This window comes from Anguilla rostrata, chromosome 5 (assembly GCF_018555375.3).
Source record: "Anguilla rostrata isolate EN2019 chromosome 5, ASM1855537v3, whole genome shotgun sequence".
Taxonomy (NCBI): Eukaryota; Metazoa; Chordata; class Actinopteri; order Anguilliformes; family Anguillidae; genus Anguilla; species Anguilla rostrata.
In genome coordinates this window covers 31,004,998-31,030,873 of record NC_057937.1, presented here as the reverse complement: position 1 = coordinate 31,030,873, position 25,876 = coordinate 31,004,998, and the positions used below count along the sequence as shown (strand labels likewise).

The following is a 25,876-nucleotide window of genomic DNA, read 5'->3' as shown; positions in this document are numbered from 1 at the left end:
CTCCAAATGTAACTATACTATATATTCAAAAAATAAAAACTCCAAGCTTCTAGGTCTGGAATTAAATTTTAAAAAATATACTTCGAGGTAAGGCTGGGCAATAGACTATATCGCTGAGTATAAAATGTTTTTTGAAGCTTAATAACAACCATGCAGTGTATCAGCCTTTTTTGTCTTTTTTCTTTCATCATACCTGGTGCGATAGTAAACACCCAAACTTCAGAGGCCACATAAAATGCCTCCAGGATAAAATAAATAAATATCTATCCTATCTGTGGACTGTTGACACGACACCCAAGCCTTGCAGCTTCCATTTATTTAATGGACAAAAACCGTCACACGGTCACAGAAGAAAAATAAAGATGATTGTTACTACACTCAAAAAACAAAAGAAAACAAACAACAACAAAAAAAAAAAAAAACATTCAATAATCATCGACATGGTTTTGCAGCCATACTTCCAGGTATTACTTAATAATTTACAAGACTCAGCAGAGGCTGAGGCATCACTGCCAGTGTCGGTATGACTCCATCATGCGTTTCCACAACATTCTCTGCACGTGTTGCAACATCACGTCGCATTTTTACATTTCATTGAAAACAGACAATTCCCTTTAAGTTAATGGTGCAAATTCCACATCATACTGTTGCATTGTGAAAGTTTTAATTTTCATAATTTGGCGGTTGTCACCAAGAAAAAAAAAATCACTAAATCTGCAATGAAATCCATTTGGCTCACCTGTTCTGCCGTTTCCTAAACATATGTATTGAACACTATGACAATTTGAATATCAATATTGCATAAGGTAATAAAGTTATAAACACTTGCTTAAATGGCCAGGTATGGTCAAATTTACAGTTGAAGAAAAAGTTAACTGGATTTGTGCATTAATTACTCATTAAATGTGGTCTGATCTTCGTCACAATAATAGACAAATACAATCTGCTTAAACTAATAACACACGATCAACAGCACTTTTCATGTCTTTATTGAACACATTGTCTAAACATTCACAATTCTGGCTGGAAAAAGCATGCAAATCCTTACATCTAAGTAACTGGTTGGACCTCTTTAGCAGCAATAACCTCCACCAAATGTTTCCTTTAACTGCTGATCGCAATGGTTAGGAGGAATTTTAGACCATTCCTCCTTACAAAACTGATATTTCTCAGATTTCTTGCATGAACAACCCTCCTCAAGTCATGCCAACTCAACTGAGATAAGGTCTGGAATCAAACTTGGCCGTTTAAAAACATTTTCTTCACTTTCAAAACCGTTCTGTGGTTGATTTATTCATTTTGGTTTTGGGGACAGTGTTTTGGGTCACTGTCGACTGGCATCCCCCAACTTCTATTAAGCTTCAGGCGAAGAACCACTGCCCTGAAATTCTACAGCAAAATTGATACAATTTTGAATTCTTTGTTCCCTCAGTAATTGCAAGTTGTTCAGGCCCTGAGGCAGTAAAGCAACCCCAGTAAAGCAACAATGATGCTCCCTCCACCATGCTTCTCAGTTGCGATGAGGTTTTGGTGAGAAGTGCTTCTTCCCTCAAAACATAGCGTTGCATATTTCTGCAAAAAAGTCCAACTTTTGACTCATCCATCCACAGAACATCCCAGAAGCGTTGTGGAACATCCAGGTGGTATTTTGCAAACTTGAGATGTGCAGCAATGTTTTTTTAGAGAGCAGTGGTTTCCTCCATGGTGCCATCCCATGAATACCATTCTTGTTTAGTGTTTTTCTTATAGTGGACACGTGCAGAGACATTAGCAAGTTCATAAATTTCTGCAGGTTATTTGCTATTACCCTAGGGTTCTTTTTGACCTCCTTCAGCATTCTACACTGCACGCAGTGATCTTTGCAAGATGGAGAGAGTAGCAAAAGTAAAGAATTTCCTCCATTTGAAGACAATTTAGCTCATTGTGGATTGATGTACACCCAAGCCTTCAGAAATATTTTTGTAGCCTTTTCTAGCTTTATCTCTACAGTTATTCTTCTAAGGTCCTCGGAAAATAGTTTTGATCAAGGCATGGTTAACATGAACATACGTTTCTTGAGCAGACTGTCAGTAACCAAACTTTCTATGTCTTTTTTTATAGGGCAGGGCACCTCCAACTCACAGCTCAAATCTCCTCTCATTGATTGAAACACCTGACTTAAATTAGCTTTTGGAGAAGTCATTAGCCTAGAGGTTCACACACTTTTTCCTAGACAGTGAATGTTTAAACGATGCATTTAGCATTGACAAGAAGTACAACTATTTGTTTGTTATTAGTTTAAGTAGATTGTGTTTGTCTATTAGTGACTTAGATGAAGATCGGACCATATTTAATGAGTAATTAATGCAAAAATCCAGGTAATAACAAAAATGTTCACAAACTTTCTTGCAACTGTATCTTGCCATTATGCTTGAGCATTTTGACTGCTGTGGGAAACAAAATGACTCCAACCGTACCCAACAGCAGGCCTGCAGAACAAGCCAATGGATAGGCAAAGCCAGCAATAGTAGACCAAGGTTTTAGGGCCTACCTAAAAAATAATTTATTTCTGCCGTTTGCTCGTTATGTTAAAGAACAGACTACGGGTTCAGGCACCATACCATTTCAAAAGTTATTATTTCAGCACAGGCATCATCAAAATCTAAACAATATCTATACCTAGTTATGAAATGATACTATGGGCTTTGCATTTAAAATAATATTGAATTAATTTCAGAAATATCAATGAGTTTCTCACAATGATAATACAGCTGGAAAAGATTTGGTTTAACTTTTTGGCGACTAAATAGTTAGGAAGCAAGCTAGCTTCCGCACAAAACAGAGATGGGAACCACATTTCTTTGGCTGAAATAGCATCACATGTGACAATATGGCCATTTTGCCTGTGTATCCACGAATCCTGCAAGTAGCTACTTTCAAGACCAGATGTTGTTATTGGCAGATGGAGGTAAATGTCCAAATGGGAGTATTATTGATTGTGGTACAGGAGCATTTGTGATTTTGTAATCTAAAAAAGGAGAAAACGCAAAATAACCCAGGTTTGGGGCTTTAAGGTATGGACATGTTGCTTGTGAATTCTGTCTGTTTACATGAAGTCAGAAGTTACAGAATTTAATGTTCTGAAGGGCTGAGATTCTGTGGTTATTGTAGCTATTGATGTAGGAAACCCTGAAAAAAGCCATACTCTCCGTGCTGTAAAGGTATGGGGCAAACTCCGCCAAGTCGTACCTTGCCATCCCATGTGTTGTAAAGATTTCCATTTTATCCTAAAGGGTGGGAACATACAATATGCAGCTTGATAACATTTCATTTTTTATTTAAGTTGAAGGGCGCATCATTTTATCAGATCAAAAAGGCTTTTATTGGAGCTCTTTATAACAAACTCAGCTGCACTGTATTACTATTCTTCTCAGGCCAGAAGTAGCTACTAGTTACTACCAATTTATCATATGGCGTTTGCCTGGGAGTATGGTGAGGGACAGAGTCTTATTATCTGTATTAAAAACTGTCATGCGTTTACCTGGAACACTGCATGGGATCGTGAGGAGGAAGCATTCACATCAGTTGGGTGCTGCGTTCTATTTTTGTTGCCATAATCCAGAGCTTCAAGGATGTGCTCAGCTGATTTAGGCTAGAAAATTGCAAAGAACATTTGTAAGAACGGATTCATTGGAGTCAATCAGAGCAGTCAAAAAAAGAAATTAAACGTATATAATTAACACAAGTATAGAATCAAGAATGCATAACTGGATTCTGCACTGCTTAATGAAATTAATACAGAAAGCCTGGATGTACAAGTCCATCTCAAAAAATAATTACACAAATAGACTGGGTGTAAAAAAGCAGCACTGTACATAATATTAAAACTAATGCTTTTAGCTTTCTGAATTTTAATGGTATTGGCACTGTATATAGGTCAAATTGTATGGTGTTGTTCATATCTTAATAGTACCACCATTACCTCACCCTGTGCCACAGCATTATCCTTGTTACAGACAGGTTCTCTTACCTGATGTAGGGTGAGGCCTTGGACCACCACTCCTTTGGTACTGTCCTCTCGAACAGCCAGGGATCCAGAGCTGGCCAGCAAGTCCCGGATGTTCTCATTGTAAATCTTCAGAACACACACAAACACACAGAGTTACAGTACTATATGTATATAAGTCTCTGACTGTTTGACATTCTCGGTGACTGGGAGAAAAAAAACCCACTTAAATGATGTAATTTTTTGACACAAACTTCTTCAAAAGGTTTATTTTCACTGCCTCCTCTGAAATCAAACTATCTATTTATAATATTTGAATATCTGCGATAGATATTTTTCCCTTTAGCCTTATTCTGACGGGAAGTTTTACCCAAAAAGGCCCTGTAATACATTTTTTTTTAAACTTATTATGTGGGTAATTCCAGGGGAGCATTCTGACGAGATTTTTAAAAATCCACAGTAACCCCAATTACTGACTGTGTCCTGGATGTCAGCTATCGAAACTTCTGGTAGCTAAAGAAATTGGCACACTTCACAGTAATAGACAAATAGACATGACTTCCAAAAAGAAAACAAGACATTGAATGCGTGAGGAGACCCTCAATGTGGAGAAAAGTATGCTAAATATAAATGATTGCTAATGTCTATTCACACAGGACTAGAACTACCCATTACTTATGTGCCCCCAAAAAAAAAAAAACAGTATGTAACTCAGCCCGGGAAATTTACTTTGCAGCCAGGTAAAAATGACCAACATGGCAGATTCTGATGGGACTAAAATCACAGGAATATTAGGTAATAACTGCAATTACAGGACATGCATGGGTAAAACGAATCCCTTCAGAATAGGGCTTTTGTTTGCCTTCAATTTAATTTGTGGATTCAACATGAAAGTTTTGGTTTGCCAAATTTTTTATTATTTAATAATCATATTTTCTTTCCATTTCACACACTTTCCAAATATTTGTTTCCAAATGTTAATATCAAAACCTTGCAAAACTGTACTTGAACTGTCCTGAGATGAATGACCTCAAATTCTTTTTTTACAACAGAACAAAATGACTAATTACCTTCAATCCATTTTAAGCACATAGTGCTTGTTGAACACTGGGTAATATCTACCAGTTGTAGATGATGCCAAGGTTATGTGCAGAATTTGGATGAAACTTACAATGATTGCTATTGAGATGAGGTAAAAAATATTATTTAATTTTAGCATTTTGGATGTTTGACTTTGCTAAAAACAGATGTTAAAGATGGTGGAAGCACGCACATGCCACTGTTGTTCTAGCTGTTCCTGATAGGCTAGTTATTTTTCTTCTAATGGAATGGATGTGAGGATCCATCAGACACACCTAACAAGTACACCTACTTTTGATTTCTTTCATTTAGAATTTAAAATTAATCATGGTACTCCTGCAAAAATCTTTTGCAGTAGCTGCTATGAGCTTTGCTGGCTTAGATATGGTGGTTGGAATTAAGTTTTTTTTTCGCTCTGGGAAAAAAAATGATTCCTTCCGATAAGGAATTTTGTTTCATTTTATTTGGTCAACAGGCAAAAATAAATAAATAAACTCACCTCAAGATAAGAAAAAGCAACATCAAAAATTTTTTCATTCTTGACTTGATCAATTCGATTGAATAGTTCATTCATGGTGAGATACATCACTCCAGGGCTGTTTTCAGATCCCAACATGGTGTGTGTCTTCCCTGCTCCCGTTGCACCATAGGCAAATACTGAAGGATTTCAAGGATGAAAACGTAAACAATTGGTCACTGCTGTACATTACATTACATTTATTTGGCAGACGCTTTAATCCAAAGCGACGTACAAAAGTGCATTTCATGGTCATGGACAACTACAAAACACAGGTCCAGTAAGATATAATACTTATTTTGTACAGCTATTTCTAGCCAAGAACACAGTTTAGTTCACACAGTGAACACTATTCTGACCTAACCTCTGCCAAGCCAACTAGGCAGAAGAACAAGCTACAATATTAGGACAAATACAAATTACCAGAAATTACCCTATAGCTCTTTCGAGGCAATTACTAACTTGATTTGTTTTATATAATAGGAGCAGAAAGCCAAATATGATGTTTAGGTTCAGTCCTGCAATAAAAAAAACAAAGCAATCACAACACACAAACCACGAGTTCAAAGAGCTAGTCTCCACAGGTAAGTGGCAAACAATGGCTTTTTTCCAAATGGAGTTTGGCCCCCTAGTAGTCGGCACACCGGCTTGCCCAGATTGCTGAAGACATTCATTACTCCTGCAACCAAACTATGAGTGGAAACAACAATGTATTTTAACTTTATTAGTAGACAATACACTACAACAATTCTAAATACGGAGTTTCTAAGTACCACAATTGTCGCGCAGTTGATCCATTTAGCAAGCACCCCCCTCCCTGTAGTTTCTTCTGCAACTATACCCCCTAAGCATGAAACACCGAACAATAGCATCCATTTGAGCCAACAAAAGCTTGAAGGGATGCTAATATAGCGGTGAAAACACTGCTCACTAAGTACCAAAATAAAGTAGAAATTTTTGTGGAATTACACCATGTAATTCTACTATCAACATCAGCTACTAAATATGGAATAAAAATATAATCTTATCATGTTTGACACACAAAAATGTCCCTTTCAAAATTCATTGTCTTAAACAATCCGCTTGAGAAATACACATGCTAGGCTTATGTTAGTTATTGGTAAGCAAGCTGTGCAAAAGGCTCAGAGTATGGACAGTGAAGACCTAACCATGTTGCTAGGCAACGCCCCTTTCGTTTACGGCTCGCGCTTGCCACTTAATTTTGTGCAAAGTTAGTCAGTTCAACGGTAATTTCTAGCGAGTTAAGTTTCCTTTGTGTGCGTCAATAAATAGCAGTAAGTACACCTTTCTGTATCGTCAAGGATATTTAGTTTAGATTATTAGTGAATCCATTGTCTGATAGTAATTTGTATAGCATAATGTATAAGTTTTATCAGCAGTATTCCGTTAACATTTACCACAGATTGGCGATTTATGCTAGGTATATTTGAGTGTTATTCCTTGCGACTGTGCATCTACATACGGTAGAATATTCCGTTGCGTTTAGTAACCTATGTGATTAGCACCGTTTATTTCATGTTATTGTATAGCTGATATTCAAGATGTCTAACCGTGATGCTAGTTAAATAATGTTTGATGCCTAGGGGTGATAGAGAGATTTATGTAGCCTATATAATGTACGGCTGATAATAAGTGTAGAAGTAGGCTAACTGTATCTCTTTTTCCTTGTTTAGAACCACACACACACACACATGCACACCCACCTGATTTAATCCTAAGAGGAGACCAGAGATTGCCTGTGCCTGTGTATTTGCATTCCATTTATAATAAACCCCCCAAAAGAATTTCCTGCCTCCGTGTCCTGACCAGACACCCCATATTGTTGACAAACTCCTAACCATCAAGAGCTTCATTACAATTTATGGTCCTTCGAGCCGGATAGAGTCACCAATATGGCAGCCAGTAGAGAAGGAACCAGTCTCCCTGCTTCACCATCTGTGCGCCCTGTGCGCGCAGTTCAGCGACTAAGATATTTGGAAGATTATTTAGTGCAGTATACAGACCAACGGAATGTAGAGCAGATACACAGGCGCGAAGAGGAGAGAGAACAGCCTAGTCCTGTTAGGAGCACATCCTCCATGCCACCGGTGTGGAGTGAGCATGAAGCCATCGTGCAGCAAGCTATGGAGACAGCACGGCAACAGAGTGAGACAGCCAAGAGGCAGACGAAGCTTTTGGAGTTTGTCCTGCAGCGCCATTCCCCTCGGTCCTCAGCTCAGTCATCAAGGAGGCTGTCACGGCATCAGACACCAGCTCGCCCACATCACCCAGAAAGAGCAAGTGAGCAGTATCTCCCTGCCAGTGCCCCTCACCATTCCCGAACTGATGATCACTCAAGTGTAGCTGCAGAACTGGCTCATCAGCTAGAAGATTTAAGTATCCACCACCAAAAGTGGCCATTGCCTCCACCTCTCAGCCGAGACATTCATCCCCCTCAATCCCCCCATGCTTGACCCACGCCATAGCCTTCAGGCTATCAAGCAAGAGAACGAACATGACCCAGCTTCCCATCTTCAGCTACAGTATCTGCCTCCACCCAGGCATCCGCCCACGCATCAGCTTGAGCAACAGTCAGCATATCAACCTCCTTATGTGCCCTACCCCTCCTACCCAGGGAACCCGGTCATGCCAACACCTTATCCCCCCAATATAGAAGGCCCCACGTTTCCAGACTTCACGAAAGAAGATAGAGCCCAGTATGTGGAGCTTCGCCTTTCCCTCAGCACCCTCCTGCATCCCACGCAATCTGAGCATTACAAGTATACCATCCTGCTGAAGCATGTGAAAGTACCTCAAGCCCATCGCCTTGTGCTAGCCCATGCAGAGTCTAGTACGCCCCACTCTGAAGCTCTGAAGGCACTAGATGAGCGTTACAAACGCCCATATCAGTCCGCGCTGAAGGAGATAGAGGACATGGAACGCTTACCCCCCATCCGAGACGATAGGGCTTTCGACGAGTTCGTCACCAGAATGCAGTCACTAGTCGGGATGCTGAAGTCTCTTAAGCCGGGCACCCACCGCACGCGTATCGACCGCGAGCGCACTACGCGCGTAACTGAAGCGTAGTTGAAGTACTGTTATTACAACGGCAGCGGGCGACGTCGTCTCCACCAGATGCGAACGCGTCGCGTACCGGCTGCGAAGCTCACGCGACACAAGCGAACTGAAGCAGTTCTGTTCTATTTTTTCGGCTTGTCGCGCATCACGTTGGCCTGTTTATACACAGAAATATGCTCTAAAATGCTAGGTATACATGCTCTGATTTATATTTCATCCTTATATTACTGGGGATGTGTCCCTAGTTACCTCCCAGATATTTTATAAGCAGCTAAAAAAATACAAGCCTTTTCGTTTTGTAAAAATAAATAACTGGAACCTGGGGAAAAGGCAAACTTAGTTTCGCTGTCTATTTTGCGGAGGGGGTGGGGTAAATTTGAAAATACACCACAGAAAGACGTAGCCTATTGAATGACGTAGAAGTGAATGCACCGAGCAGGGGTTTGTTAGCTCGAGTGTTGGGATGTAGTTTTTAACCAACCATTGCTCAGCCTATTTGACTTCTCCGATGTCTTCATTTGCCGTGCTTTCAAAGGGGTCTTGTTAATAAAAATCAGATAATCCACAGAGCTTTAAAAAAAATCAGATTATTTAGTGGTCTTGCCGATGAAAATGCACCTATTTTATAAATGAAGTTGTAAGCAAGCCTTTATTGCGCTTGTACTTCAAAGCTTCCGGTGTTCATGGCGTTGTGGTGTTCATATCCCTTCAAGATTAAACTGTTACTGTCTTTTTCATGATTAGCTGATTTTACTAAATCTGATCCTATAAATGTTTTGACGTGAATGACAAGACAACACGGGGATTCCCAATGGTTGATTACGGATTATTTATTATTATTATGATCATTACATATTCTTCATGAAATTGGCACACTTGTTAACCAAGCAAATAAATGAATACAGTTTGAGTTTGATTGTTATGCAGGCTACGTTGCGATTTAAGTTTATGGTAATTCTTGAAAGCGTTTACTTTCTCACGTATTTACGAGTTAACGAAATATTACCAAATTAACAAACTGAAAAGGGTCTCTCACCAAAGTATTCACTTAACCCATAATCAACAGTCGTGAACAAACGTGAAATACACGATGTAATCCCACTGCAGACTGCGAGAGCTACTAGGAATATAGAGCTTTAAGCAAGCCTTTGCGCGACACAAACGGAACCAGTGGAGACACGCTACGCGCCGCGTCGTGCTGCTTCGCCGTGCTGCTTACGCGACGCTTACGCGATGTGTGCGGTGGGTGCCCGGCGTTAAAGGAGAAGGTCGCGAGGGACTCCACTGCGGCTCAAACATGAAGCGCCTCCTCAGTACTCCCCAAGCACCAGCAAGAGAAGTTCCGTCGACAACAGTACAGGAAGGATCCTGATCAGTTGAAGCTGTCACTCATTGACTTCTCGGATTGGCTGAAAGCTGAAGTCAGATGCCTGGACATTGAGCCCTCCCTTCAAGCCCACAGCGAGAAGGACAAGAAAGACTCCAAGTACAAGTCCAAGGTGAAGGTCACTACGGTGATACATGGGACAGATAGCTCCAAAGATCCACAGTCAGACGTAACCTCCAAAGCAGCTCCTTCCATTCAGACCCGAGGTAAGGCTAAGATATACTGCCCTTACTGCAACTCAGAACACTATCTCAGCCAATGCGAGAGCTTCGCTAAGCTAACCAAAGGGGAGATGGTGGACTGGATCAAAACCAAGAGAAGGTGCTGGAGATGTGGTCGTTCTCACCTAGCCTCCGCCTGTGACCTGAAGAAGCCGTGTCGACTTTGTAAGTCTAAACACCTCTCCATTCTGCACGAGGTCAACCAGAGAAGTGAGAATGAGCCCGCCAACACAGCGGCCATCACATCGACAGCAGAGACTCACTACCTAGATCAGCCAAATGGATATAGCCGAGTGTTGCTGAAGATCGTCAGAGTCAACCAGTACTACCGGGACAGTGTTCAACACATATGCAGTGCTGGACGATGGTTCGGAGAGAACTATCCTGCTCTCATCTGCAGCACGCCGCCTGGGAATGCGGGGTCAAGCAGAAGATCTGACTCTTCGTACCATCCGCCAGGATATCAAGACACTGCCAGGCTCACGTGTCTCCTTCGCCATCATGTCTGTAACACAGCCCAGAAAGAGGTTCCTCATCCAAGGTGCTTTCACAGGTGACCACCTAGGCCTGTCTCAGTACACCTACCCAGTTTCCCAGCTCCAGAAGTAGTATCGACACCTGGCAGGCTTGCCGATTCCACCCATTGATGGAGCTCAGCCAACCCTCCTGATCGGATCTGACCAAGCCAGTCTAATCGTTCCGATTGAGCCAGTGCACCTGGGCCCCCCTGGTGGCCCTGCAGCAGTCAAGACTAATCTCGGCTGGACACTCCAGGGTCCAGCTAAGTACCTTCAGCAAAAGCTTCCGCCCGCACAGTGCTTCTTCACGGGAGTTTCAACTCATTCTGCTGAGCTGTTTCGTCAAGTTGAACGACTGTGGCAGTTGGACACGCTGCCTTTCAAGAGTGAGAGGTTAGTGACCAGATCCAGACAGGACAAGTACGCAGTGGACCTGTTAGAGGCCGAGACCACCCGTGTAGAGGTCGACGAAGTGCATCGTTATGCTACTCCCCTCCTGCGAGTCCAAACCATGCCTAAGCTGCAAGTTCCAAAGGAAATTGTGATGAAAAACCTGCGGAACACAGAGAAGAGGTTAGCTCAAGACTCACAGCGTGCATCTACTTAGGAGGAGATCAAGAAACTAGAGGTCGCTGGGTACGCCACGAAGACTCCCATGAACCTGACACATCCGAAGAATTGTGGTTCCTGCCACACCACATAGTCAGACATAATGGCAAAGATCGGATTGTGTTCAACTGCAGCTTCCAGATAGGCGGACAGAGTCTAAACAACTACCTACTCCCTCACTCCTTGGAGTCCTCCTATGCTTCAGGGAACATCGAGTCGCGATGAGTGGAGACATCAAAGGGATGTTTCATCAGGTTCGCCTGTTGGACAAAGACAAGCCCTTGCTGAGGTTCCTTTGGAGAGACCTGAAGACCGATGAGTCACCCTCAGTATACCAGTGGGAAGTCCTGCCCTTCGGAACGACGTGCAGCCCTTGTTGCGCGATCTTTGCTCTCCAGAAACACGTCATCGAGTCCAGCCAACCAGGAGAGGATGTACGTCACACAGGGTTCATACACTTTTTCACCAATGGTTTTCAATTACTTTTCCATGACTTCTCCACAACCTTTAACTGAATTTCCATGACCAAAACAAATGACTTTATCTCAGCGGCACGATTTAAAATTATTTATTGTAACACTAAGTAAAATTAGGTCTGCATCTGAAACATATGGTGCCTCTCTAAAACAAATAAACACCAGATAGACACTTAGATGCATTCTCTCATATTTTAATTCGAATAGTTTAACATTTTTGTCAATGTCTAAAACAGGGCTCGAAATTGCGACCATTTTGGTTGCATATGCTCCTGAAATTTAATCTGTGCGACCTCAAAATATAATTGGGAGCATTTGTGCGAGTGCGACCTTTTTTTTTCTCTTCTTTTTCCAGTCGAACGTCTCTTTCTCTGTACATTCGCTAGTTAGTACAGTCAGTATGTGCCTTGTGAGCTGATGGTGACCCATCGTGAGCTTGACATTCTTACCTTTAATGCTGATTTTAAATTGGTTAATATTAGCCTTCAATCACTCCACTGTCACGCAACACAGAGAGCTAACGCGTTAACTGAAGACAAAAGTTTATGTTTAATTTATTAGCATTATCGAAAACTGAAAACTTGAAGCGAACATTTTTTTTTTTGAAACGTTAATGTGTAGCGACCCGGTTCAAACAGCTAATTTCTCCGATGCAGTTTACTGGCGGTTGATTTAATTAGTGGTATTAATGTGACGAGAAGCGCCTTGTCGTTTGAATGCATAACATGCAATTCCTTGAAGAGTCGACACATTTTAGGCGTGACAGTTTAACTGTTACTTGTAAACCGTACTGTTATATTGTAGTTTTTTACCAATAAAAAAAACTATTGAATATATCGTTGGTGCTCCTTACATTTTGGTGGGTGCTCCTAACTTTTTGGAGTTGGGAGCACCAGTGCTAGCAAGTTAAAAAGTTAATTTCGAGCCCCCTATTATTGAAGCTGCACTTCCCTGGCATATTGTCGGCACAGTAGGGCCTACGTTTACTAACTGCTACATTAGCAGAAGCGTGCCTGTTGGGCGTGCCTGTAAACAGACTGAGCCAGACCGAATTAACTTCTCACACCACCAAAATACCGCGAAGGTTACGTGCCAATTTACGTTTTATTACTATACATACTATTTTTATGATTGGATTAATTAGTAATTATATTTAATGCAACTTTAGCTATATTTCCATTACTTTTCAAAAAATATTATTCTCCATAACTTTTCCAGGGCCTGGAAATTGCATTTTAAATTTCAATGACTTTTCCAGGTTTTTCATGACCGTACGAACCCTGGTCACAGTGTGGAACAGTGCTTTTACGTCCATAACTGTCTGCAGCGTCTACCTACTGAAGACGAAGCAAGGAGCCTCGTGACGAAGCTGGGAGCCCTCCTAATCAGAGGTGGCTTCGAGATCCGCCAGTGGGCCAGTAACCAGCCAGAAGTGATCTGCCACTTGCCCAAGGAGGCCAAGTCTGACAGCAGCGAAAGGTTGGTTTCCCAGACCCATGGGGAAGCTCAAGAGATGACGCTAGGTCTCAGTTGGCACCCCCAGGAGGACACACTCCACTACAGGCACCGCCTGGTTGCCCCAAGCCAGACAACCATGCAAAATATCTACAAGACAAGACTAGCAAGCCAGTATGACCCCCTAGGTTATATCCTGCCCTTCACCACAAGAGCCAAAGCTCTGGTCCAGAGACTGTGGGCTAATGACCGTGACTGGGATGACCCACACTTGCCCACCGATCTCCTGCAAGCCTGGAACACATGGGAAGAAGAGCTCCCTCAGCTCCCATCAGTCAGCCTCTCCCGGAGCTACTTCCCATCTGGCATCGATATAAGTGTCATCACCCTCGAGCTTCACGTCTTTTGTGATGCATCAGACTCCGCCTACGGGTCAGTCGCATACCTACGTGGTGAAGATTCTCAAGGTCATGTCCATGTGGCCTTCGTGCAGCTCGCTCGTGAGTGGCACCAAAACAGCAATCGATGCCACGCTTGGAACTTTGTGCTGCCCTGACTGGAGCTCAGCTCGCCCAGGTGATCCAGAGAGAGCTCACCCTTCAGTTGAGAGAGACGGTGCTGTGGTCTGACTCCACCACTGTGCTAACCTGGATACAGTCTGAGTCCTGCAGATAGAAGGTGTTTGTGGGGACCCGTGTTTCCGAGATCCAAGAGCTGACAGACCACCGGTCATGGAGGTATGTGGACACGCAGAATAACCCTGCCGATGCCATCACCAGAGGGATGACTTTGTCTGACCTCGCCAAGCCGAACCAGTTCAGTCATGGTCCAGCCTTCCTTCAGCAGCCACGTGACAGCTGGCCAACCCTGCCGTCTTTCGAGGAGGTTCCAGACGAGACAGAGTTGAAGAAGTCTTCGTTCTGTGACCTCACATCGACCATCTCTGCTCCAGAGATCCCGCCTGTTGATGAATGTTCCACCTTTGAAGACCTCCTTGAGGCGACTAGTAGGTCACTGCACGGAGCGGCCTCCCAGCCAAGCGCCCTCAGTGCAGATAACTACGCAGAAGCCGAACTCCAAATCCTACAGAGAGCGCAAAATGATAGCTTTCCAGAAGAGATCAAGTGCCTACAGACAGGGAAAGCTGTTCCATCCGGCAGTCGGCTCATAACACTCACCCCAGAGTACAACATCTCCAAGGGCCTCGTCCGTGTAGGCGGTAGGTTACGCCGTTCTACCAGCCTGGAAGACGACATTGTGCACCCAATCGTGCTAGAACCGAAACACCCTGTCACCAGGCTCATCATACGGCAGTATGATGACAAGCTGTTCCATTCCGGAGCTGAGAGAGTCTTTGCGGAACTCTGACGCAAGTTTTGGATCCTTCTGGGCCGCCTCATGAAGCCCCTGTTCTATTCAACGGGAGTGGATTGCTTCCTGCAGCAGTACTTACCCTCCTTGCAGTCAAGGCAGAAGTGGGTGAAGGAGACGGGAAATCTTACCATTGGCACAGTGGTGATGGTGATCGATCAGCGGTTACCTCGAGCACTGTGGCCAGTGGGAAGGGTCACAAAGGGTCAAACTCATTGAGCTACCAGCTATCCCAGAGGATACTCCGACAATGGCCCCAGTGGACACTGAGCCTTCAAGGAGCTGATTCGCACAGCGAATCAGGGGGCGGCTGTGCAAAAGGCTCAGAGTATGGGCAGTGAAGACCTCCGTGTCCTGACCAGACACCCCATACGTTGACAAACTCCTAACCACCAAGAGCTTCATTACACAAGCGTTGGTACAAAAATGAATCAATTAGCTGTTATGTTAATTATTGATAATCAAGTTTAAGCAGTCACTGCCAGTGGAAGAAAAGGAGGCTGTGAAGTTCTTACAGGCACTTTGAAAAACTGACCAATTGACAGGTCAAATGACTTAAATGCATTTACTTATGATACGGTAAGTAGTAGTAATTTATTATATTGAAAGACATTATTTGGCACAAAATAATTTAATAACTGCTGTTAACTTTTCGGTAGATATGCATTTGCAGTGTTATAATATAATGTAGGCAGGGTTTGAATTGTCATTGAACGTGGGAGCACGAAATTGGAAACGCAGTCCCAAAGGCAATTCTGTCAAATAAAATGTATCCACAAAAGGGAATGTTCTTAACTGAATAAAGAAGCTGTATTAATGTTCTATGTCATATTAACAAATTGGAGTTTAAAGGGGCAGTTGCATATACATTGTTACTGTCTGGAATTCTCCAGTTGCCCGCCTGCATGTCTCTTTACTTTTGAAAGCTTGAGCCCTGCATATTTCAGAAACAATTCTGAGCAGACAACTTTGAGTTAAAAATCTATAGCTAGCTACATTGATGTGAATGTGGTTACAATGGTTTAAAACATTATTTCCAGCAACCAGTTAGCGAAGAAGTCTGGATCGGACTGTGAAGCCTAACGTTATGTCAATTATGTGAGGGGATGACATTATGGATATTTATATGTGAATAATCAGCAGCTGGTAGAAGATGAACATTATGAGACAAAAACATGCAAATGTAACCTATAAAGCATCTGTTCATAATAATAAGGGTCTTTCTTTATAAAGTGCACATAGCAGCATGTGTTTATAATATTCAAAGACAAAAGTTATTTGAAGTCTACAGTTTAAAAGGAGCTCAACTTTTTAGATGAAAAAGAAGATAAAAACAGAACATACAAAATGTTAACAGGCTTTGCTACATTGAATGGCTTCGACAGTGGTTTCAGCAAGAGACCAAGCTGGACTATGAACACAGCAGTTCCACCGCACTGCTATGCAGAATTGTTAGCCTATTCACAAGCTCTGAGCTAAGGCTGGCTCAGTTTTTTTTCTTTAAACTTATTAATACATTGGAGGTTTGGCTTGTTATCATTTACTTTGGCTTTTTAATTCTTCTTTATCTACAAATGGTTAGTTTTAGTGGCCATGTGTCCACACTATCAACCAAACTCAGTCTTTAATTTGATCAGTTAAAACACTTCTCTTATGTAAACAGTTTGCAATATACTACAACGTGAATATGGGACTTTTATTCCTTGTAGCATGCATACCTATTTCTGACATAGAGTGGCTTAAGAAGGCAAATAATCCCTCTAAACATGAAGCATCCAATATCCAATCCAGTAGTACCCATTAAGGACCAAGGTTAAGAAACATTGTTTTAGTTAACAGTTGCTGATGTAAAGGCCAAATACTGATCACTGATCACTATCACTACATCACGACTACAATAAATGGACATTGGGGATGCACCAAGAAGAATAAAATGGAAATTTAACTGATACTGTATATAAAAATCTAGACAATTTGCCATTAATGGCATGTGCATCAGTAGGAAGGGACAGAAGCAGTCCATACTACAGCTGCAGGGCCGGCTGGAAATCACAGACTGGAGTGTATTCAAGACCAAAGACCTAGATGTGTACGCAGATCACGTCACTGGATACATTAACATATGCTAGTGGAGGAATGCATCCCCACCAAGACTGTTCGTTCATTTCCAAACCGCAAACCATGGATGAACCCAGACATCCGTAACAAACTAAGGGAACAAAGTACCGCTTTCAAATCAGTGGACTCTAATCTCTACAAGAAGGCCAAGTGCGACCTCAGAAAGGCCATCAAAAAGGGAAAAACGGATTACAAAAACAAACTGGAATCACAGTGCGGGGGCTCCAACACCAGACGTATGTGGCAAGGACTGAGGGTCATCACCGACTACAAGGGGAGCTCAGGAGGAGTCACCAACACTGACCCCTCCCTACCAGACGAGCTGAACATGTTTCATGCTCGCTTTGAGAGGGAGAACTCTGAGCCAACCAACAAAATGGCTAACCATCCAGAGGACTACGTACTGCAACTGTCTGAGTCCGAGGTCCGCAGAACCTTCAGGAGGGTGAAAGCATCTTCAGCGCATCACTGCAGCAGTCGGTCATCCCAGTGTTCTTCAAAGAGACAACCATTGTGCCGTTACCCAAGAAGACAAAGGTAACAGACCTCAATGACTATCGTCCAGTGGCTTTAACACCCATAGCCATGGAGTGCCTGGAGAAATTGTTCATGGAACACATGAACAGTAGCATCCCCGACTCCCTGGACCCACTCCAGTTCGCATACAGACCAAACAGGCACTACGCACTGCCCTGGAACACATAGACAGGAGGGACACCTATGCCAGACTGTTGTTTATTGACTACAGCTCTGCGTTCAACACCATCATTCCCTCCAAGCTGGTCCTGAAACTGAGGGACCAAGGCCTGGGCACCCCCATCTGTAACTGGATTATGGACTTCCTGACAGACAGGCCTCAAGTGGTGAGGATTGGGAACAACACCTCATCCACTCTGGTCCTCACCACCGGAGCGCCTCAAGGCTGCTGCCTCAGCCCTCGGTTGTACTCTCAGTTCACGCGTGGACTGTACAGTCATACACAGCAACAACCGGATTATCAAGTTTACAGACGATACCAGTTATGGGCCTGATAAGCAACGACGACGAGACGGAGTACAGAGATGAGGTAGTCCAGCTGACGCGATGGTGCCTCAGGAAATGCGGCATAAGCACACGATGGCTTGTGAACTTTTACCGCAGCACCGTAGAGAGCGTCCTAACGGGTGGTGTCACTGTGTGGTATGGCAACACCACTGCACAGGACAGGAAAGCCATCCAGAGGGTCATGAGGACAGCGGAAAGGATCGGGTGTGCACTTCCATCCATCGAGGAGATCTTTAGGACCAGGTGTCGGAACAAGGCCAACTGTTCTCCCTCTGCAGTCCGGTCGCCGGTATTGCAGCATCCCGAACCAGGACAAGCAGGTTCAAGAACAGTTTCTACCCACAGGCAGTGCGCCTACTGAACTGTTAATTGCCAAATTATTGGACTTACTGTATAATTGCACTAGGCACTCTATACAGCAAGCAGCCACTCTCACTGTACTGTACTACACTGGTCACTTTATAACATTCTTGAGTCATCTGCCAGATTGTTGCATTAGGAGTGCTGCTATTACTATCATTATATTGTTGCATCAATATTACATTTTGGCCATTACTACCTTATTGTATCAATCATACCACTATCATTACTGTACTGCACTTGATCACTTTACCACAATTTTTGCACCACCCGCCATAATGTGCCATAGTATTGATAATTCTTACTTAGTTACTTTCTACTGTAATTGGGTACTTACTTTTTATTTATTGTTGAGAATCTATGTTTAGATTTTATACTGCGGGAGCGAATGGGGAGTAAGCATCCCATTGTAGTTACACATGGCAATAAAGAATCTTGAATCTTGAATAAATAAGGAATGCTAGCAAGCTGTTGTTAGTTAGCTATCACTGTAACATGCTGTTAAGACCGTAAACAAACTTGTGCACAAGTACTGCCCACCGGCAATCGTGGTGCTGTCACGCAGTTCAACCACGAAAGTTTTCGAAATGAAACTCAAGCACTGAAGCTAAACTCATTTACTTTGCGATAAAAGGAGCTTGTTGAAAAGCAGTCGATGACTTGCTTGTTTGTTTTGATGAGGATTTTGTATTAACATATTGTGCCTAGCCCTCTTCATCAACAATTATAGTTCCAATGTGCTTTCTCTTCAGGTGCTCGTGCACCACTGTTGTGCTCCCGTGCCACGCGAGTTCAGCTTTTTGAATGTAAAGTGCTCCCTTACTTTGGAAGATCTGGGTCGCACACAAGTTTCCACCAGTAGAGCTGCCACCTCCGTCTCCGCCATCTTTCAAATGCATTTCCATTCTCTCGAGGAAGTAACGTAGTGCTACGCGGTCAGTGTGAAAGACCTGTGTTCTATCCAGACCAGCGCGATTTGGTCTATTACAGGACACAGCTATACAATTTGGAACACAGCCCTAGTAAACTTCACAAAATTAGATCCAACTAATCGATTTTAATCATGTGATCATGATTAAAATACCACCTTCGCATCATTTTTGAGGCAGGCAAAACACTGCAACAGCAATAACATTTAGCTAGTCAGCAAAGCAACAAAGTCAAAACAAATAGATTCAAATCAGTAAAGCTCTTTAAAATACAGTAGGTACAGCATACATCTGCAATAACAACACAATCATGCCGGAGGTTTTGTTAAAACTATGTCATGCATCATTTTTAATAGAATTAATTTCAGTTCAACTTTTTAAAATATTCATAATTAATATCTGCTGCCAGTGTTTGATTTTATTGATAAAAGCAAACCAACTGGTGGAAAAGCTTAATCTATAATGTGGAGAAACATTCCACAGCTGATGAGAACAAATTTCTGGGGGCTTATTTGTGCTTTTGAATAAAAATGTTAATTCCAAACAAACAAACAAAATGTACTTTTTTCAATAAACAAGGTTACTTCATTAACTTCCTTCCTAAATGTCAGAGTACAGTTGGTTTGCAGGACCAGATACATACTGAACAGATGACTGCTGCTGAAAATATAAGCACAGAAATGTTAATACTTTGGGTAATAATAAATAAATAAATAAATAAGGACATTCATGTGTACCCAATAGAAGTTACCAGCTGCACCAGAGAAGTAGGCTACTTATTGAAAAATACTGAATATTGAGACTTTGTCTCTGCAGCTGCAGGAAAAGAACCACCAACACGGTTGTTCAACACAGTTGGAGATTCATATGGGATACAGAAGTAACCCTGCGAATGGCTTTATGTACGATTGTACAGAAAAGAGCAGCATCCCCTGACAATGTCAGTATGTGCCTTTTCAAACAAGTTTTTTTTGTAGCAAAATCAATTATGCCAGGGGCAGGGAGGCCAAATTTGACCCAGGCCAGCATTGCAGCTCAATGTCTGCAGTGTGGAACACAAGCCTAGAATTCATCTAAACCCTACATACATATAGTGGGGTGGAGCTTTATATGAAATGGCTAAGTATTGAATAACCAAGCAACAGAAATATGTTTCCACCTTTAACAATGATAAATATATAGGCCTAATAAAACTATTTTTATTCACTTTTTAAATAGTCTCAGCTGGGCCACACATTCATAATTGCTGTGTTACTTACAGTTTAGGAAAACTAAACAAAAACCCCAAGGTGCTCGCTCACAGGTGATAAAAAAGTATTTAAACTGGCTAGTAAAATGGTCAGAGGTAATTCTGGGAGTGTACTTTTTTCATAGGCAAATTTACACTGGAACATACATACTGAATTCATTAAAAAGAAAGACCATGGGGATGTCAGCAAAACTAGTTAAGTAAACAGGGCTACATTTAAGTAATGTAAATGACAACATCTTGAGAAGCTTAACCTACTCCTAAATATTTGCCAAAGGGACTGGATGTTGTTCCGGGGCAAAAAAAGCACTTCTTCTGCCATTGAAAAAATTGCAATCTGTTCATCCCAGTTTGATTCCTTGGTCCTGCTTAGGCAGGAGGGTCGAAACAATGGAATAACACTGACAGCTTAAGTGTACATGCAGTCAATCTTCATATGTACATAGCCTACATACTGCATACATTGTGCACTATAATATAGATTATCTACATCAGCCAATAATGAGAATACAGCATGAATGCTGCATATTAAATGAAAATTTCATGCTCAAAAAGAGGCCCAATCATAGTCATTTGAAGCTCTTCTTTCTTTGCTATATTCTATTTATTGTTTTTACCAGCCAAACTCACAAACAAACACTCTTCCATGAATGTGAAAACATTAGAGTAGATAGGTATCAGCATCAACCAATTCCGCCAGTCAAATATTGGCCCCATAATTCCCCATTAGGCACCCCTAACAAACAAACACACAAACCCACACTATGACTAATTTCTGGAGTCGACAAACTCCAATACCCTGTCACTCAAACTACGATTTGGATTGACCACACCAAATTTAAAAGTTCAGTTGTAAGCATTCAAAATATAACATGTCCATCAGATACACAGCTCTCTAATGATCCAATGCAGGGAAAACAATTAACTTTAAAATTGAACTTGTTAATTCAGACCACTCCAATAGTACTTTGCCCAGATGAAGAATTTCTTACTGCAGCCTAAGAACAGACTAACACTATTTATTCACTTATTCTTTCTGACTGTTACATTTTAGCAAGAGTGATCTTACCGGTGCAGTTATATCCATTCAAAACTCCATCAATGATATCTTTGGTAGAGTTGTCAAAAACATCAATCTGTGAAGACGTCTCCCCAAAAACACAATCAAAAACAAACTTCAGGTCTTTGTTGGCTCTCGTACGGACATCTCTGCAGCGTTTCTGTGCAGTGAAAAAGGTCATGTCCTGCTCTTTGGGGTCAAAGATAAGCATGTGGTTATCAACAACTTGAACCACTTTCTTGAAGTTGCCTTCTAGTTCCCTTGAGTTCTCGGGCCGCACACGAACCACCACCTTAACATGACTGCACATGTCACTTCCAGACATTGTTATCGCCTGATCCTCCCACGGTGTAGTCTGTAAACAAAGAATTAAAACGTGGTTATGTGGCAACAAAATGTTTGGTTTGCTGAATGAAAAACATTCACTCTCTTCCAGAGCACAATTTTTAAAACTCAAAGAAAAAAATAATCATCATCGTAAAAATGACATTTTATTTGGAAAATTGAGTTAGTTAAATAACATCTTGTCGTCTGTGTGCACCAAAACTATGACGAGAAATACATTTGCAACAGACAGCCAAGTTACTAACGCTTAAGCTGAAACTTTAAGAATGTCTCTTATTAAAGGGTGGAATTGTTCAGGTGAAAATTTGAATTAATAATGTAAGAAAATATAACTTTCGGCAGCGAGATAGCCACACTGATAACTATGAATGCTATTAATTATCATATGTTACACAAAAACCAACAAGCATTTACTCTTTCAAGGAGCCAAATAAGCCGTATTGGCTGGTTGGTGTATATGTGGCGGACACGTGCCTAGTTTGACAGTTACCTTGACGGTAGAAAGAAATATTTCCGCGCCACATAAATAGCTAAGACAATTTTGAACCATGCTCAACATGAACATAGTCATTACAGATTAGCGTTTATCATGTCTCAAATAACCATCTATCCGGCTACTCTCTCTGGGAAGCGAGTTAGCCAATGCTATTCCCTTTCCCACTTTAGTTAGCCCTAGCTATCTTGTCATCTAATATTACATAGAGCGAAGAATTCACCGCAAGTACTGAACAGTTTGACAAACTTTATAGATATTCCGTAGGTAACGCTCATTAGCAAATGTTATCATTACGTAATGCGATTCCACCCCCAAATTGATATATCGCCGTACGAAAACATAAAACGATGGCTAGCTAGGTAGCTACATTAGCTAGCCAAGTTACCTATACCGAGTGTTAGCTAAAACAAAACTAGCTCGTTATCTGGCTGCCAACAAGCTAGTTAGTATTTGAACCATCGCATTTACAAAATGCATTAATGAATGTTATATTTTTCCAACTTAATGAAACGTTAAAATAGCTAAATAGTAACTGCGCTGCACAATGCACATTTGTAACATTGGCTAGCTAAACAATTGAACCGGCCTGTCCTAGCCAATTGAAGCTAGTTAGCTAAAACCAAGAGTTTGAGTAAACTAGCTAGATGGCTTGCGAATTACACCATATATTCATTCAACAAATAAAAATATTTACAATTAACTTACAGTCTGTGTGGATAATTCTGGTTTCCAGCCAGCTTTTTTGTTAAAACGGTCAACAAGCTAAACGCAAAATATGCCAAACCCTTATTTCCAGCAAGAACGACAGTGAAGATTTTCAAACACAAGCCACTCTTCGTTCCCAACAACGGATTGGATGGTTCAACCCAACGTAGAGTGACGTCACCACAGACGACTACTGTCACTTGATACTGTTCTGTGCTTGAGAATGAGCGCGTTTATGGCTATTATGTCTGTGGAACAGGGGCGGTGGGAGGGGCGTGGAGGTGAAGCACAGGAAGAGACTGCAAACAGATACACTCTATGCAAACAGCCCGTGCTGCGCATTCAGAATGCAAAAAATATTACGCTCTCATTTGAAACCCAGGTAAAATCATTCTGCTAGGGCAGCCAAGTAAAATCTCCTCAATTCAATTAAAATCCTAGAAAACGATTGTAATATTTCTTAATTACAGTAGAGCTTGAACCATTCGTTATTATTATTATTATTATTATTATTATTATTATTATTATTATTATTATGGGGTTGACATTTTATGCTCTTTTCAAAATAGAAAAACAATAGAGCTCTATTCATAATGTATTTTCAAGATATTTGAACAATAGCTGGTTTCTCTAAAGTTTTATGATCCAGATTCTGCCTTAGTAATCTGATCTGACTGTTAATCATGATTAAATGTGCCTGTCACAATTTCAGAATTTAAAAGTAGATAGTTAAACATAGCCTTTATTAAAAAACTACTGGGGTACTCCTGATCCTATTATAAGGGTGGATTTGATGAGCTGAAACGCAATAAAACTGGCAAGTTTGAGAATAATTAAGGTTGGACACTCAGGGAAATCTATTTCTAATCAGATCAGATGAGTCATTGTAGCACTGTATATTTTATATTTGTTACAGTGACAGCGATTGTAAAGTGCTCATTTACTTAAAAAATAAACAACAGTAGACTGGGAATGGGGGGCCAGCCTGAACTCTGAAATGTTCCTCACTTTGAAAGTGATAGTAAAGCATAAAGAGTGTGAAAATATTATACAACCCTTTAATAATTATTTACATTGCTGTAGCTTTATACATTTTATTTTTATTGTAAGGCTAATCTCATTTTGTATAGCTATAAACCGAACAAGCAGTACTGAAATCTCATTAGAATAGGGGTTCCCAAACTGTGGGTCGCAAATCCATGTGGGGTTGCCTGATTTCAGAATGGGGTTGCCTGAAAATTTTGGGGAAAAAAGGTTTTTTAAAATAATTGTAAATTATAAAATGTAATTATTTGTCTTATTCAAATCTGCAAATGTTGGCTACTGAATGCCGAACATCACAACAATCCAAATATAATAAAGCAATCAGGCATGAAGGGTCGAGGTATATTGCAAATATATTCACGGCTAAATGGAACAAAGGTGTGTGTGTGTGTGTGTGTGGGGTGTTGGGGTTGTGTAAATTTGTGAGCATTCATCTGGAGTTACATCAGAAAAACTATTGGAAGATCCTGCATTAGATCATTTTTTCAACATCAGCTTTCCAACCAATACATCTTCTTTTCAGTGACCCACTACATTTGGCCTCTTTTACAAACTCTTTGATATAAGGAAGGGCCAAATCAGAATAAAGCACTGTTGAGTTAGTTTAATAGTATTGTGCTAGCGCATATCTGGAGTGAATTTAGTGCTATAAATGTTTTCAAGAAATAAATAAAGAATAGGTCAGTGAAATAATGCATCGAGATAACGAAAAACTACATTTTTTGAACTGCACACAATAAATGCAGTTAAAATATATTAAAAATAAACGTAAAAGCATTTAGTTCATGTTTGCAAGCAATCACCACATTTCGTTGATCAAATAAATTGCCTTTACTTAAATTTCCACTTCTAGCATTTTCAAGGCTTTTCTACTCTGTGAGTGACAGATTAGGAAAGTCACGATTGGCTGTTTTTCTTGTAGAGCATAGGAACTGGAGAGAGTAGAAGGGGCCAGGTGGTGAAGCCTAGGAAGTAACGGGAAACGGCCTTTACTGCGCGTGTTGAGACAAAAGAGTTTTCTCTCCACTGTATGGTGACTGTTATTTCAAATAATGGATCTTCTCTACGTATGGACTGAACCCCCTTGTTTGTTTGCAGTTAGACAACACCACTTCTTCTTCTTGGAAATATGACCTGGAAAGGAGAGAAAAGGCTATTACCATCAGCCCTGGAAAAAGGCCCTGTCACTGCTGCACATCTACCAGCCCTTTTAATGATTTACCTTGCTTAGTCAATTATGCATTTGTTATGATTGCCTTTGTCTGTTTTTGCTAATTCTGATTGGCAAGTATTAGGAAATTAGTTTCAATTGCATATCCAGCCCAACAGATGTTCTTGAAAGTGTTGCAAATCCAAATTTCATTTGATCAGCATCAGATTCATTCAATTTTTTATTATTATTGATTAAAATCATCCAAATGATCCCGATTACATTGTGAAATGTTCATGCTATTGTATACATATACAAAAGTTTTTGTATGTGGGTTATAATAAAAATGTTAGTTAGATTGGCAAGTAAAGTAAGTAAAATGCATTAAGGCAGTTATTGGCACAATTTCTGAGCTGCTGGCTTATCAAAGTCTATAACTTTTAAAGTGTAACTTTGAGGTCAGTATCCCCAGTGAAATAATGTGGGGGATAACGATGTAGAAATTGGATTTCATACATTTTTTGAAAAATCCTCAGATATAACTACAGCTGGGCTCAGTTTTGTAATGTTATCAGCCATGCTAAACTCAAAAACGTGACTGAGGTAAAATAAATAAATGAATAAATAAATAAATAAATAAATAAACCCAGTAGTGATGTAGCATAAGGGGATCCTAAGA

General features: G+C 41.1%; 1 protein-coding gene across 1 annotated transcript in view; it reads right to left on the bottom strand.

Moving 5' to 3' along the window:
* kif18a (kinesin family member 18A) overlaps positions 1-23,213 on the bottom strand; it is a 74,194-nt gene extending 50,981 nt beyond the window's left edge. Inside the window, exons 1-5 of the mRNA XM_064335780.1 lie at positions 23,004-23,213; positions 21,467-21,812; positions 5,565-5,722; positions 4,010-4,114; positions 3,521-3,631 (exon numbers count right to left, since the gene is read on the bottom strand). Of these exons, the coding sequence (XP_064191850.1) occupies positions 3,521-3,631; positions 4,010-4,114; positions 5,565-5,722; positions 21,467-21,782 (690 nt within the window). The 5' untranslated portion in view covers positions 21,783-21,812; positions 23,004-23,213. The remainder of the gene's footprint in view (positions 1-3,520; positions 3,632-4,009; positions 4,115-5,564; positions 5,723-21,466; positions 21,813-23,003) is intronic.
* Positions 23,214-25,876: the final 2,663 nt, after the last annotated feature.